The sequence below is a fragment of the Stenella coeruleoalba genome (assembly GCF_951394435.1).
Source record: "Stenella coeruleoalba genome assembly, chromosome: 2".
NCBI lineage: Eukaryota > Metazoa > Chordata > Mammalia > Artiodactyla > Delphinidae > Stenella > Stenella coeruleoalba.
Window position 1 is genome coordinate 85841537 of NC_137147.1, and position 16826 is coordinate 85858362.

The window sequence follows — 16826 nt, forward strand, 5'->3', positions numbered from 1 at the left end:
TATCACATGGCTTCTTGTTGTATTCCATTTCTGGAAAATGATTTTCGTATCTTTGAGGTAGGTTCCTCCAAAACCTCTTCAAATGCATTTTTTATATGCTACATTGCCTGTGTTTTAAATCAGATTATCTCAACCATATCTTCCAAATTTGCTTTAAAGATATTCATCCAGATGTTTTTTAGTGGCACAGTATTAGACAAAACCAAAAACTTTATTCATGTGGACAATGGTCTCTACACATACACTATAGCCCTAGTTTTTTTCATCACTAGAGTTCCAAATTTTATACTAACTTTCAGCTATCTTTTGTTCTTCCTTCAAATATCCAATCAGCTGTCAAATTCTGTAGTCTCTGTCTTTACAATCCTTCCTTTCTAATCTCAATGTCACACTCTTCCACCTTCCTACTTCAGGCCTTTGTAATTACCCACCACCTGGATATCTTAGTCCATTCAGGCTGCTATAACAGAATATCACAGACTGGGTGGTTTGTAAATAACAGACATTTATTTCTCACTGTTCTGTAGGCTGGAAGTGTAAGATCAGGGTGCCAGTGTGGTCAGGTTCTGGTGAAGACACTCTTCCAGGTTGCAGACTGCTGACTTCTTGCTGTGTCCTTGACCTTGGGTGGCCTAGGCCTGTAGTGGCTTGAAGCAGGATTTTGTTTCCTCATCCAGAGACTGAAGTCAGGCCGTGTCAGTTAGAGTGCTGAATCCTAGCCAATAGACCACCAGGGACAGTGTCCAGCTGTTGCTGAAATGTGGGCTTCCCTGTGCACTGATGCCGAACAGAAATATGGAGACAGGGATTTTGGAGAAAGAGAGAGATGGCTTTATTTTTCTGCCAGGCTGAAGGGAAGACACAGCAGGCTAGTGTCTCAAGAACTGTGTCCCCCCACTCCTTGGGAATCAGGTAAGATTTTATATGTGGGGCTCGCAGTCTGGGGTATAAGATAAGGATCAAAGTAGTGAAAGTCTTGCATTCTTCCTTTCTTTTGCATTATTTCAAAACAGTCATAGCTGGGGTCAGGCTGTTGGGTAATTGAGGTCCTGCAGGCTGGTAATTGTGTCTGTTTGCCTCTGGTTTATTGGCCGGTGACCTTGTTTCTGAAATGCAAAAACTACAGGGGGTGATTTGTTACCAGGGGCATATAGAATGTAAGTGCTTGGAGGTAATAAGGTTAGGGGGTGACAGGCATCCTGTGTGAGGATGTAACTCACACAGAGTTGGGGGTGATAGGTGTCAAATGTAAATTACATAGTGTCCGGGAGTGAGATTAGCTTTGTAAAGTACAAATCTAGTTACTACAAATTAGTGACAGTTAAATAAAACAAGGAGTGATTAACTCTTTCAGGCCAGGTTATGTTTCTTCTCTAGCTTGTTTGCTGTTCCCTTTGTTTTCCTTGCTCTCAGGAGAAGAAGAAAGAAAACTCTCACTGCTATTTACATTGCAACATAGTGACAAGGCCCTGGCCCTTGGCTTTGTAGAAATCAATTTCCCCAGGAGACAGAAAGTAGTGAAACAAGTAAAGTGTTAATTAGGAGGAAAAAGAGTACCTGTGAATAGACACACAGGGGCGGTGGCAGAGAGAGAGTTGTACCCTCATGGTAGTTTGAATCACTTATATGGGGCATTTGTTCTGGGTTTCCTCTGGCCAATCATCTTGCTCTGCCTGGTTCTGAGTCCCTATTTGGTTTATCTCAGGGTCCTCCCATGTGTGCACACATGCACATCTCTTAGCCAAGATGGATTCTAGCGAAGAGGCCTATGGGTAGGTTGACGTCACTCCCTTTTTGACCTCCAAGGAGCCTTTCTGCACATGTGTAGTTGGGAAGGTCTCCTTGACTTCGAGAATGAGAAATATGTGGTCTCTTTATCTTTTATCTGGGCAGGGCTCAGCTCCTCTCTGCTACTGTCACCCCACAGGGGACAAACTCCAGCTGCTCAGCCTGGGGTACACCTATCTCCTGCCTCATCCTCACATGGTGGAAGGGGCCAGGGATCTTTCTAAGGTCTCTTTCATAAAGGCACTAATCCCATTCAGGAGGTTGGAGCCCAAAGCCCCCACCTCCAAATACTATCAACATATGAATTTTGTGGGGACATATTCAGATCGTAACACAGGATTAGTGCAGTATTCTTTTAACAGGACTCTCTGCCACATCCCTCTGTTTAATTGGTTCCCTATGCCATTGCCAGATCTATATTCACTCTTGGCATTTATAGAGGCTTTCTGTTGCAGGAAAAAAAAAAAGGGGGCACAAGAAGAGGGTCATGTCCCAGGTCTTGAGTGAGTCTGTGGGACTGGCCGCCAAGTGAGGGTCCTTGGCTTTGCACAGGAAAGAATTCAAGAGTGAGCCATAGAAAAGTGAAAGCAGGTTTATTTAGAGAGATACACGTTCCATAGACAGAATGCAGTCCATATCAGAAGGTGAGAGTGGCCATGGGAGAAACACACTCCAAAGACAGAATGAAATGTAGTCCCTCTCAGAAAGTGGGAGTGGCCCCGAAATACGGCTTGGTTAGTTTTTTATGGGCTGGGTAATTTCATAGGCTAATGAGTGGGAGGATTATTTCAACTATTTTGGGGGAAAGGCAGGGATTTCCAGGAATTGGGCCTCGGCCCACTTTTTGGCCTTTTATGGTCAGCCTCGGAACTGTCATGGCGCCTGTGGGTGTGGTGTGTCATTTAGCATGCTAATATATTACAACGAGCATATAATGAGGCTCAAGGTCTACTGGAAGTTAAATCTCCCGCCATCTTGGACCTAGGTGGTTCTAACCAGTTTTTGTTGTATCCTCAACATCTATGTCATTCTTTTAAAGGTTGTGCCCTGCCCCCTTCCCTCCTGTTTCAGTTCCAGGAGTCTGTCCCCACCTTCCACCCCCCACCACCCAACTGCCAAAACCACTGGGTGCCCAAGTCCCAAATTTGGCCCTCTGTATCTGCAGCTTCCACACCCCTATGGGTTGGTTGAATCCACAGATGCCCAACCCCTGGATAAGGAAGACTCTCACTGTCTCTTCAACATGACCTGCGTTTTCTCACCTTAATGCTCTGGTTCATGTTGTTAGGTCCTGGTGGAAAGTGCTTCTCCCCATCCTGCCCCCAATCTCTGCCACTCAGAAATACTATCCATCCTTTATATGCCACCTCCTTAATTAAACTTTTCCAGAGTCTCTCCAAAGAAGTGATCTCTCCAGGTTTTAACCTTCCTCTAGCATTTTATATCTCAATGTCACTTGTAGCAAAATGGCATGTTCTTCTCAACCTCATTTATGTATTTCTCTCTGCTACATAAACTTCTAAGATAGTGAACTTTTTAGCTACTTACCATTATGTTTCTTTATGTTTTCTGCTTAGATCAATGTCTTGAATTCCAAAGGTACTAAAAAAATATTTAATGAATTGAAATAGGCATAACTTAAATACTGGCAACACAGCCCAATAAAATAACTCAAAAAGGGGTTAAGAAGGGGGCTGTATTCATATAAAACTGTTTATTGAGAACAGAAATATGTTTATCCAGAATATTTTTCAAAACATGTTTATTCAAAAATGTTTATTCAGAACATAATAAACAATCCAAAAGTTCAACAATAAGGGAATGGTTAGATAAATTAAGGGCAGGGCCCTAATGTAATTCTTCTCTTGTACCTGGCCCATAGGAAGTATTTTAAAATGTATTAAATGAATGGCACACCACCGTATTAGACTAGTATGCAACCAAGTGTACATGAAATCAGTTTTAGGAAAAAACAACTTTCACAAAACATACGGATTAAATCTATAGAAAACCTACAGAGCGACTTTGTTAATAATCAGAAGGAACCAGAGAAAGCCACCTGCCACATGTGTGCAGCAATTTTTAAAAGGCGTCCTCATACATACTTTGATTCTCACAACAACCCTGTGAAGTACGCTCGGTAGGTATTAACTCTGGGTTGCAAGGAAACCGATCACCGAGGTCCGGCATGATTGACTAAGGCGGAGTCAGGACGCTAGCCTCCGCCTCCCAGACCCGGGCTCCTTCCCTGCCACCCCAAGGCTACTGCGAGTGGCGCTGGGGGCGGGGGGTGGGTGGGTGTCAAGGTTTTTTTTTTACCCCGCATTGCATTAGCAAACCGAGCCCAGAGCCGCGGGCGGCTTGCAGGTACACAGCCAGGCGCAGGTGCCAGCGCCGGCTGGCCAGACCGGCGCCGTAGGCCCCGCGACCATAGAGTCCGGAAGTGCGGCCAAAGCAGCTCCCGGTGGGCACCGCTGGGTCCCGGCCGGTCCCTGACCCGGCCCCGCACTCGCGTGCCGCGCCCCGGCGGGAATGGTCGCAGCGCTGGCCGTCAGGGTGGTCGCCGGGCTGGCGGCCGCGGCCTTAGCGGCAGTGCTCTTGGAGCACTACGGCCTGGCTGGGCCGCCCTCGCCACTGCCCCAGCCCCGCACCCCCCGGAGCCCGCACCCTGCGCCGGGCCTCGGAGCCAGCAACATCTTCTGGGGTCTGCAGGTGACGCAGCGGGAGCTCAGGCGGGGGCTGGGTGGGTGCAGAGCTGGCGCCGCGCGGTGAGACGCCAGCAGTTAACGCGGGGTCGCGACCCGCTCCTGTTTGGGCCCACACTCTGGGCTGGGGGAGAGGGGGTTGGTGCTCCGTCCTTCCCTGGGGGTTTCGTTGATGCACTGCGTCTTTGCCTTTTACTTCCGCCGGAGAGAGCCGCTGGGTCTCTGTTCGTGCTGCCTCCTCCTGACTCAGATATCTCTGTTTAACACCTGCTTTCGGCAGATATCCGACATTCACCTGAGCAGGTTTCGCGATCCAGGCAGAGCTGTAGACTTAGAGAAGTTCTGTTCTGAAACTATTGACATCATTCAACCAGCTCTCGTCCTAGCAACAGGTAGGGAGGATTGCCGTGCTGTCATGTTGTTCTGTGGTCCGGATGGTAGAATGAAAACAGGGCTGCAGCCTTTTAATTTGGGGACGTTAGGGGAACTTTAGCTACAGCCTCAGGTGAGTCCTCCTCCTGTAGAGGAGATAGGATATTATAATTTCCTTTGTCTATGGATAACTGAGTCAAGATCCGGGCTAAATGACTTGCCATAGCAAGGTTTTGGCCAAGCGGTGGAAGCAAGGCTCATGATTCTCGCGTTAGTGTTCCGTCTGCCGTCTGTTATCTGTTTTTTGTTGTCGTTATTGCAGCTCTGGATTTGAGAGAGACTTAGAGAAAGCCCCTTAACCAGAAATGAAAAGTTCTGCTCCTCCTCCTCTTCCTCTTCTTTTTTTTTTCTTAACTTTTCCATTTTCCTTACAGTATTAATCTTATATTGTCAGTTGTTTGAGGCTTCAGGTAACTCAGGACACTTTTTTTTTTTTTGCATCCTTTGGTACTTCTGTGAGTTGGTTCCCTAGAGTGTTCAAACAACCCAAACCCTTTGCTCCCAACTGTGTTGGAGAAGCAGCTAAAGGAGCATCTACCCCGGCTCTTGGGGGATTCATCTTTCACCCACCTTACTGAAACACCTCTGCTGATATGATGGAGTCCTCATTTTATGGACAATCTCAATTTCAAATGTCTGTCTAGTTTCCCAGAAATTTTGGTATTTCATTTTCCAAACTACACCTTCCAGATTGTTTCTTGCCATAAAAATAATACTTGGTCAGATCACATATCCTGATTTGGGGTTTGGAAAATAAGGTTACCATAGATATTTACACCTTCCCAAAGTGTTGGAATTTCTTATTAAAGAGTTTTCATTTCATCAGAGTCTCAAGATGCATTTTGTACTGCTCCCTTTAAAGATACAGTTTTCACAACCTATTTCTAATATCACAGGAAGTTAAATAGGCACTTGCTAACCTATAAGAAACAAATAAAGCCCGTGCTGAGAATCTTATTTTCAGTGGCTTGCTTTGGACAGAGATGGATTCATAAGTGGTTATGCTAATACATGTTGAGTACTTTAAATATCTTTGTTCTTCAGTGTGCATTAAAAAAAAATTGAACCCCCAGCCCAGCTTTATTTTGCATTGTTATTCAATTCTTATGTAAACCTACAGGAGACCTGACAGACGCCAAAACAAAGGAAAATTTGGGATCTAGGCAGCAGGAGGCAGAATGGCAAACTTACCAGGGTATTCTGAAGAAGACAAGGGTCATGGAAAAAACCAAGTGGCTCGATATCAAAGGAAATCATGGTAAGAGTCAAGTCCCAGTTATAATTAAGACTAGATTTTTTTCCTTCAGGAGCCTAGATTCTCCAATTTAAATTGTAAAATTACAAAATGGGACATTGTAACATAAGCTTAAGTATACTAAAGGCCACAACTGTGAAATTCAATGATAATATGTGATTTTAAAACTTCAGATGTCACTGTTAGACCTTGAGGGGGAAACTGGTATGGTTTCTTTCTTCTTTACATGGAAGAAAAGCATATAGCAAAATCCATGCAGATGGATGTTTAAAAAGATATAATTTTGCTAAGTGAAAGAAGCCAAACCCATAAGTCTACATTACTGTATAATTCCATTTATATGACATTCAAGAAAAGGCAAAACTATAGACAGAGAACAATCTGTGGTTGCAAAGGGTTGAAGATGGAGGGAGAGGCTGACTAAAAAGAGGCATCATGAGATAATTTTGCGGGGTAATAGAACTGTTCTGTATGTTGATTGTGGTGGTAGATACGTGACTATGCATTTGTCAAAATCCATAGAACTGTACATCACAAAGATTGAATTTTGCTGTATATATATTTAAAAATTAAAATTACAAATATATTCCAATATGCATGGAGAGAGAAATGGATAACTCCTTCCCATTTTTTAGACTATGATTGTTGTGTTAATAAGGAATTGAACTGTTTTCCAAGAGTCCTGATGGTAGATCTGTTTGTTTCATAAAGGTTGACTTTCTTATTGGTTACTTAAGTATTTCATTTGTTTGCTTCACTTGATTATTCATTGCTGATGAGTACCTATTTATATATTTTTTAAAAAGCTATCTTTTAAAATTCTATCTGGTGAAATACACAGCTATTGGTTAGATCGAAAAATCCCTCTTTATAAAAACAGTTGACCCTTGAAGAATGTGGGGGTTAGGGGCACTGACCCCCAAGCAGTCAAAAATTCGGATATAACTTTACAGTCGGCCCTATGCATCTGCAGATTCAACCAGCCAAGGATCTATGTAGTACTATAGTATGTATGTATTGAAAAAAATCTGCATATAAGTGGATTGACATAGTTCAAACCTGTGTTGTTCAAGGGTCAACTATAGTTCTTACAAAGCAGCTAGAAATTATAAATTAAAAATAGGATTCTGGCTTACAACTTTCTCTGGTATGTTTACATTCCCTTTTTTCCCTGATCTTAATTAAGGGTACAAGTCAAATTCTTTTGCAATAAAAGCAAATCTGTGTATATTAAAAAAGTTTTCCAAGCCAAACTACTGATATATTTAAAGTAACAAATATCAAATGGAGTTTTGTGATTAAATGATTTGGATAGTCCTTTGGAGTTCATAATCATTTAATTTGACTTGTATAGGCATAAATGCTTATGGTATATATGTGTGTGTGTGCGTGTGTATATATATATATAAATCTTTATTAAGATTTAACTATAATAGGGAGTTCTTTGGTGGTCTAAATGTTAGTATTCGGCACTTCACTGCCGTGGCCTGGATTCAATCCCTGATTCAGAAACTGAGATCCCACAAGCCATGCAGTGTAGCCAAAAAAAAAAAAGAAGATTTAACTCTAACAGAATTGTTCTCTTAGCAAGAGGATTATATACACAATAATATTTCTTTTGGCCTAAATTGAGCTTTCAGCTTACTTTCTAAGGTTATTAGAAATGTTGTGGATTCTTGGAAGTCAAAGCTGATAAACAATTTTAGCCTATTGCAACCAAGCAATCAAGCTCTATGAAATTATTATATTTCCAGATAAGTATTCTATGATGTCCTTAACCTTTTCCCTTACCATTATATAACTTCTTTGTTACTGAATCTTTTTTAAGATTTAAAAAGAGGGGCTTTGGCCCTGTTATCAAAGTCATCTGCTGTTTAGAAGCCCATGACATGGATCCATATATCAGGCATGAATCCAGTCCTTCCTGGCTTCCAGAATCACACAATTAAAACAGCAGCAACAGTGGTCCAGTCTTATAACTTCAAATTGATTTATTCTGAGTAGTACATTATTCAAAATATTTATTGTTCTTCAGTATACTATGTGCTTTAGATAAGTTTCCAGATAACCTGAATTCTATTATCAAGTTTTAAAAATTAAAATTAAATGCCAATCTAATTAATTGGCATCTATCATCTAAAGTGTTATTGAAAGAATTGTCATTTTTCTTTAGTCATTAATATGTTTGCATTTTTCTTTTTAATATAGATGATGTTTGCTCTTTTCTTTTTAATTAGATGCATTCAACATTCCAAGTCTGGAGAGTGTTGAGAATTATTACAGGTACTGTAATGAACAGACGACAGACCACAATGTAGAGTCTGTTACAGGGAGGGTGCAATCAATTCACTGAATGGGTGAAAACATTTTTTAACAGAGAAAAGAACCTCTGGTAATTTAGAAAAGGAGCCTTTTAGTTTATTATTATTATTTTGGTGATTCATTTTTTGTTTGTTTGCTTGGACCTCTTCTTTCTTTTTATACTTTTTAAAAAAATATTTATTTATTTTTGGCTGCACTGGGTCTTCGTTGCTGCATGAGGGCTCTCTCTAGTTGCAGTGAGCAGGGGCTACTCATCATTGCGATGCGTGGGCTTCTCATTGCAGTGGCCTCTCTTGTTGTGGAGCATGGGCTCTAGACACACGGGCTTCAGTAGTTGTGGCATGCAGGCTCAGCAGTTGTGGCTCGCGGGCTCAGCAGTTGTGGCTCATGGGCTCTAGAGTGCAGGCTCAGTAGCTGTGGTGCACGGGCTTAGTTGCTTCACGGCAAGTGGGATCTTCCTGGACCAGGGATCGAACCCATGTCCCCTGCATTGGCAGGCGTATTCTCAACCGCTGCGCCACCATGGAAGTCCCTTTTATTCTTTTTTTTTTTTTTTTTTTTTTGCAGTACACGGGCCGGGCCTCTCACTGTTGTGGCCTTTCCCGTTGCGGAGCACAGGCTCCGGACGCGCAGGCTCAGCGGCCATGGCTCACGGGCCCAGCCGCTCTGCGGCATGTGGGATCTTCCCAGACCGGGGCACGAACCCGTGTCCCCTGCATCGGCAGGCGGACTCTCAATCACTGTGCCACCAGGGAAGCCCCCTTTTATTTTTATTTCATATACTTTAATGCTTTTTGTCGACTAATGGTACTTTTAATATTCTATAAGACTTTTTTTTTTTTTTTGCCATGGATGCACAGAATAAACCGTTTAGATCAGAGCTTGTCAACCAGAGTACTGTGGGTTTTAATAATGCTGAGATACTGATTCTCTTAGCCTCTGGGGTGGCCGAAGAGCCCAGTTGTTCACCCCTTGCTGGTTTGTCCAGTATGTCATACAAATATTAAAAAAAAATTTTATGTGCATGAATATGAAAAAGGCAATGAATATGAAAGGATATTTAAGTTAGAAAGCCCATTCTCTAGTTTTACTATATTGGAATTCTTCTTTTGGCTGTAATTTCACTTTCTGTTCCAGGGTATTCAGTAGCTTTGTTTTACACTGTCAGTCCGTCAAGTAGCAAGTCTTAAGAGCCTATGATTAGTTGGATAGTGTGAGAGATACAAGAGCTAATATTAAAAAATATGGCCTCTAGCTTCAAGTAAGTCTAGCTACGGGAGATAAAATTTGTTCAGGAAACAATTAGAAAGGAATGTGAAAAAAAAAACCATGAAGGAATGGCTGTGAAATGCTAGATTATTTATTTATTTATTTTTATTTTATTTTATTTTTTTTTTGCGGTACGCGGGCCTCTCACTGTTGTGGCCTCTCCCATTGCGGAACACAGGCTCCAGATGCACAGGCTCAGCAGCCATGGCTCACGGGCCCAGCCGCTCCGCGTCATGTGGGATCCTCCCGGACCGGGGCACGAACCCGTGTCCCCTGCATTAGCAGGCGGACTCTCAACCACTGTGCCACCAGGGAAGCCCTAGATTATTTATTACACTTAATTATCACTATGAGAAATCAGAAAAGGCAGAGGTTATCATGGGGTGGACATAGAGCAGCCTTTATTTTTTATTGAGATATAATTGACATATAACATTGTGTAAGTTTAAGGTATACAGTGTGTTCATGTGATACATTTATATATTGCAATATGACTGTCACCATAGGGTTAGCTAATAACCCTATCACAAGTGACACAGTTACTGTTTCTTTTTTTGTGGTGAGAACAATTAAGGTCTGGTCTGTTAGCAACTTTGAAGTTTATAATACAGTATTGTTGACTATAAGTACTGTGCTTTAGATCTCTAGAACTTACTTATCTACTAGCTGCAAGTTAGAGAAGACTTTGTAAAAGAAGTGAAAATTGTGTCCAGTCTTAAAAAAGACGGGTAGCATTTGGAGAAGTAAGAAATTCTGAGGGGTATATTTTGAAAGGATTAGTATAAACAGAGCTTTAGTTGCATGCCACAACTAAAAGATCCTGCATGTTGCAACTGAAAGATCCCACATGCTGCAACGAAGATCCTGCATGCCACAATGAAGACCCGATGCAGCCAAATAAATAAATTTAAAAAATTAAAAAATACATTAAGAAAGCTGGAATGAGCTTTTGGGGGGCAGTAAGGAAACTGCTATCACCAGAATAAAGGTTCATATTGAGGATTGGTGTGACACTGGGTAGATAGTGTAGAGCCAATTTATGGAGGTGTCAAGTGACAAGTGACAAGCACAAAAATTTAGATGTGATGGGTAATAGTTTATAATCCAGTATAGGTTCCTAAGGAGATAAGTAACAATGAAAATAGTATTTTATAAAGGGCAGACACACAACAAAATAGGGATAGGGATAAAAAGAAAAAGAGAGAGATTAGAGTTGTGTAGACCAAATCGAAGAATCCTGCAGCAGTCTAACCATCATAAGGAAAAGGCCTGAAATGAATATAAGACATACCTGTCTGAAAAAGGGTCATGGATATGGGGATGGTGACATTAATTTGAGGATGGTAGGTCAAAAAGCATTAGTTAACATATAACTAGAGTCATCTTAACTTGGAAGAGGAGGTTGTCCTCTTTTGTTAATGTGAGGAAGGAAAAGGACAGAGATGAAAATCTTTCACTTCTTATTAACTGTTTGTATCTTTGATGGCGACTGTGGGAATGGGCTTAACAGACATTTTCAAAGAATCAGTAGGACTTAGGGACTGATTAGTTATTGGGAAGGTAAAATTATTAGTCACTTTAAAGTTTCTTACCTTTATATTTTTGTTTCTAACCACCTAAACTTTATCCGGATTTAATATGTGACATTTTGCTAGAGATGTAGACATTACAGAAATATCAACTGGAAGGAAAAAAATCTTAAGGTTAAATCTTGATCTCTACAGTGACTCAGAGATGCCAAAATCCAGAATTCAAAAACTATTGTATATTTTAACCTCTGCTTTCAAGTAGTTGGATTTTATTTTAGATAGTTGGATTTTAATATGTCAAAAATGTAGGAAAGAAAACAACATATGTAAGATTATAAGATCCTGAAGAATAACTCTGAAAACAAACTAACCAGGAAAAATATAAATACAAATCTTAATGAGGAAAAAACCCTGAAATAGAAATTCAACATATACCAAGAGGAGCTAATTGACTATTAATTGTAATATCTATGATAATATATTTATTTATGATATATTTGTTGGCTGTTGCTTAAAAATAGCTCCCTGATAGCACATTAAATTTCAGAAGTTTATTTGTATTTTTTTCATATGTGCTCTTAGGTAAAACATCATATAAGACACTTAGATATTTTCTTATAATGTTCTGACATTTGAATAATAAAGGTATGCTCCAAATATAATCTATACTTTCTTTCACATTTATTCAATAAATACTTAATGAGTGCCGACGCTGTGTACTCTGTTACCCATCTTTACTCTCCAACTTTCTGGACACTTGAATACTGTTGATACTTAAGGTGGTGAGGACTTTCATTACTGGATGTGGACCCTGTGTATGTTTTCAATATATTTTTAGGAACCGATAAAAGATTTACTGGCCGAGACCTAACATTTTTCTCCTGGCTTGATGACTTCATCTTTGCAAGGCTTTATTGTGACTTAAGCCTCTGCAGTCCTGTTTCAAGAAGTAAACAGTTGTATCTCACTATACCAAGAATTCTGCTAGGTACTTAGAAGGCCCTCACTAAAATTTTTGATGATTGATAAATACCATTTCCCTGGATTCTGACTAATCTCTTTTAAAATGTTTAGTGGACCACCTAAATTAGCCACGTACTTCTCTGCTTTGCTTGGTGACCTTGTGCTTGGTTACTGATGAATATGTTTGCCTGAATCTTTGGAGACAATGGGAGAAAATCTTTAAAATTTCTTTTAATCGATGTATCCATTGTGGATCTAGTTTTGTGTATTTCTCTGTCAGATCATGGAAATTTCCTTTTCAAAGGGAGGCAAAATATAGTGTGATATTAGGGCAGGAATTTAAACTCATTCTGTTATTTTATGATTACACTAAAACTTTCCTGTCTTGTATTTTTTAGGAAATATTCTGCTGTACGTAGGGATGGCTCTTTCCATTACGTCCACAGTACTCCCTTTGGCAACTATTCTTTCATCTCTTTGGATGCCACCGTAAATCCAGGGCCTAAGAGACCTTTTAATTTCTTTGGAATTTTAGATCAGGTACAGTAAAAAATCTCACTTCCCTTTGCAGCTAACCTATTTTATCTTTTCCCAGATACATGCGGCTCACTTAAAGTTATACTAGGTAAACAAGTTCTTATCTAGAAATGCTTGAGGAAAATTCTGCTGTGGTTACAGGTATGGCTAGAAGAAATTATCGACTACTTGAACCCTATTATTGTTATCCCTGTCCTTGTTCCAAAATCTGGGAAAGCAGTACCTCACATTTTACATTAATTCAGTAAACAGTTGTTAAATATGTACTGGGACTTCCTTGGTGGTCCACTGGTTAAGACTCCTTGCTCCCAATGTGGGAGACCAGGGTTTGATTCCTGGTCAGGGAACTAGATCCCGCATGCCACAACTAAGAGCCCGCATACTGCAACTAAAAGAGCCCTTATACTAAAACGAAGATCCTGCATGCCGCAACTAACCCAGCGCAGCCAAATAAATATTTTTAAAAAATAAAATAAATATGTACTAAGTGCAGCATGCACTTTGCAAGGCGCAGGGCATACAGCTTTGTATACTATATGGTATATTCCTAAATCCCCACAGTTGCCATTTCTAACTAATGGTCTATATTTTTTTGGTACGAGAAGGGCAACCATCGAAGTAAATGAGTTTTCTTTTTTTTTTTTTTCCATTTATTTTTTGTCTGCATTGGGTCTTCATTGCTGCATGCGGGCTTTCTATAGTTGTGATGAGTGGGGGCTACTCTTCTTGCGGTGTACTTGCTACTCTTCCTTGCGGTGCACGGGCTTCTCATTGCAGTGGCTTCTCTTGTTGCAGGGTACGGGCTCTAGGTGTGTGGGCTTCAGTAGTTGTGGCACGTGGGCTCTATAGTTGTGGCTCGTGGGCTCTAGAGCCCAGGCTCAGTAGTTGTGGCGCACGGGCTTAGTTGCTCCACGGCATGTGGCATCTTCCCAGATCAGGGATCGAACCTGTGTCCCCTGCATTGGCAGGCAGATTCTTAACCACTGCGCCACCAAGGAAGTCCTAAATAAGTTTCTTTTAAAGTATTTTTCGTTAAGCTCGGTGAAAATTGTTGCTGGATTAAAACTGTATGGAAAGTCACATCTGAGAACCTCTAATTATTTCTTGGTATGGCAAATGTCAACTCATTATTGAGCACGTGCCCAAATGCAAGACATATGTGTCCATATATAAGAATACAAGGGTGATAAGATCAAGTGCTTGGCCTCTTAGAATATTTAATGTACTGGTGGGGCTTAAGACCTATACAGAAATAACTATAATAAAAGGCAGAATTTGCTAAGTGCTGAAAGATTTAAAGTGATATGAGGGTTCAAAGAAACTTGAGCAGAATATTGTTAAATGCTTTGGGTTTATTAGGCATTTTATTTAAGGAAGGTATATTTTGTTTCCTGTCTACTGAGTGTCTTTAGACAGAGTTGATCAGCTTATTATTTTAAAGCCTACCCCTTAGAATAGTGTTTTTTAAGGTATGATTTGATAATCTGCATGAAAAGCAGCTGTTTTGTAAAATGCAGGTTCCTAGGCTTTGTCCGAGACTTAACGAATTAGAAACTCTGAAAGTAGGGCCCAGGAATTCATTGCTATAAGCACTTTGGAGATAATATTAATGTATATATTTATATATACAAGTTATTTTAGAAATCATCTTTATGAGGGATGGTTTACAGACAATAAAATGCACTCATTTTGAGTATTTGAAGAGCTTTGACAAATGTATATACTGGTGTAACTGTCAGCACAATCAAGACAGAACATTTCCATTACCCCAGAAAGTTCTCTTGTGTTGTTAGTCTTCACCTGCAGTCCCAGGGAACCACTGATGGGTTTTCTGTCAGTATAGATTAGTGCTGTTTGTTCTAGAATTTTACATAAATGAAATCATACAGTAGGTACTCTTGTGTCTGGCCTCTTTTGCTTAGTATGTTTTTGAGATTCATCCCTATTACTGTGTATATCCTTTTTACTGCTGAGTAGTATTCCGTTGTATGGGTATGGATATACTGCAATTTTTTGGTGGTTTCTAGTTTTTGTCTGTTATGAGTAGAATGTTGTAAATATTCAGGTACAAGGCTTTCTGTGGACATATGTTCATCTTGTTTTAGAAGTTTAGTTTCAATATCCTCTTTATTAATTGCACTGTGGTATACAGGGCTGAAAAGATTAGTGGTTCTTCTTCATTGCTGCAAAGAAATTTATAAATAAAGAAAAAAATTTATGTAATTTAAAGATTGTTTATTTCTGTTTCTTTATCTATCAAATGGGAATAATCCCTGTCCTCCTTAGTGCAGAGTTATTTTTAGGATCAAATGAATTGTATGTTTAAACAGTTTGAAACTTACAGAGGTCCATACAGGTCACTGGTTAGTAGGGTTTAAGCTTTAGACGTAATATTATAAAACCTCAAGGGAGTTGTGTAACCTCTTGACATTAGATTTCAGCCTGAGCTCTAATTAAAGCTCCTTCTGTTTTTCTCTGATTTCAGAAACAGATGGAGGATCTTTCATTACTGGCCAAGGAAAGTAGTCGGAGCAACCACAGTATTTGGTTTGGACACTTCACAACATCCACTATCCTTTCTCCATCACCAGGAATTCGGTCCATAATGAGGTGAGGCAAGCTTCCAAAATCAAAATGAATTGCTTTTAATTCTTTTATGTTGTTCTACGTATCTTGCTTTTCTGAAGAGATATTTTTATTAGTTTGGCATCACAAGTTATCTTTGTTCATTTATTTCATTTATTTTTCATTGGTTAGTTCGGCTACAGCTTATTTGTGTGGGCACCTCCACACACTTGGTGGACTGATGCCTGTTTTGCACACTCGTCACTTCCAGGGCACTTTGGAGCTTGAGGTGGGAGACTGGAAGGATAACAGAAGGTAAGGGAACTACCCCACAGAATACAACTTATACGTGTAAGTTTTGCTAAAGCAATGATAGTTTTCTGATCACTATCATGAGTGAGTGATCCCAGTTAAGGAAAAACATGTGATATCTCTATGTTTTTGAAGGAATATATGTATCTGGCAGTCTTTATCCTTATGCAAAAACTTTGTTGCAGCAATTATGTTTGCCATCACTATGTTATGTTGGCTTTTCAAATGCATCCTCTAGGAAATAGTTCTCAAAATCTAGTATACACGAGATCTATGGAGGAGCTTATGAAAAATAAAAATTACCAGGCCCTGTCTCTAGAGATTTTGGCTGTGTTGGTCTGGGTTAGGACACAAGAAACTGCTTTTTTTTAAAAAGCCCACCAGATGCTCAATGGACCATACTTTGAGAAACACTAGGGCTAGAAATACGTCATCTTTTTCCCTGAATTTGATATTTGCCTTTCTAGTTATTGCTACAACATGTTAGTGATTTAAGTTCTTCAAACAGATTATAGTTGGTTTTATTAAGGTTAAAGTCTTTTAAAAATTATTATTATTAAACACTTTTTTAATTGAAGTATAGTTATACAATATTATGTAAGTTACAGTTGTACAGTATAGTGATTCACAATTTTTAAAGGTTATACTCCATTTATAGATATTATAAAATATTGGCTGTATTCCCTGTGCTGTTCAATATATCCTTGTAGCTTATTTTATATGTAATAGTTTGTACCTCTTAACCCCTACCTCTATCTTGCCCCTCCTCCCTTCCTTCTCCCCACTGGTAACCACTAGTTTGTTCTCTATATCTGTAAGTCTGTTTCTTTTTTGTTATATTCCCTAGTTTGTTGTATTTCTTAGATTCCACATGTAAGTGGTATCGTACAACATTTGTCTTTCTCTGTCTGACTTATTCACTTAGCATGATACCCTCCAAGTCCATCACTGTTGCAACTGGCAAAATTTAATTCTTTTTTTATGGCTGAGTAGTATTTCATTGTATATGTACCACATCTTGTTTATCCATTCTTCTGTTGATGGACACTTAGGTTGCTTCCATATCTTGACAATTGTAAATAATTCTGCTATGAACATTGGGGTGCATGTATCTTTTCAAATTGGATATATACCCAGGAGTGGAAATGC

The 16826-nt window shown here is 39.8% G+C and overlaps 1 protein-coding gene across 6 annotated transcripts in view; it reads left to right on the forward strand.

The window, feature by feature from the left end:
- The first annotated feature begins 4113 nt into the window (after positions 1 to 4113).
- TMEM62 (transmembrane protein 62) overlaps positions 4114 to 16826 on the forward strand; it is a 33649-nt gene continuing 20936 nt past the window's right edge. Inside the window, exons 1-7 of one of the 6 annotated variants that reach the window (XM_079913731.1) lie at positions 4196 to 4500; positions 4774 to 4885; positions 6046 to 6183; positions 8418 to 8463; positions 12662 to 12803; positions 15286 to 15410; positions 15558 to 15680. In XM_079913731.1, the coding sequence (XP_079769857.1) occupies positions 4321 to 4500; positions 4774 to 4885; positions 6046 to 6183; positions 8418 to 8463; positions 12662 to 12803; positions 15286 to 15410; positions 15558 to 15680 (866 nt within the window). In that variant the 5' untranslated portion in view covers positions 4196 to 4320. Of the gene's footprint in view, positions 4501 to 4773; positions 4886 to 6045; positions 6184 to 8417; positions 8464 to 12661; positions 12804 to 12858; positions 12942 to 15285; positions 15411 to 15557; positions 15681 to 16826 lie in introns of those variants that run through there. The other 5 variants (XM_079913734.1, XM_079913733.1, XM_079913732.1 and 2 more) reach the window with 5 other exon arrangements.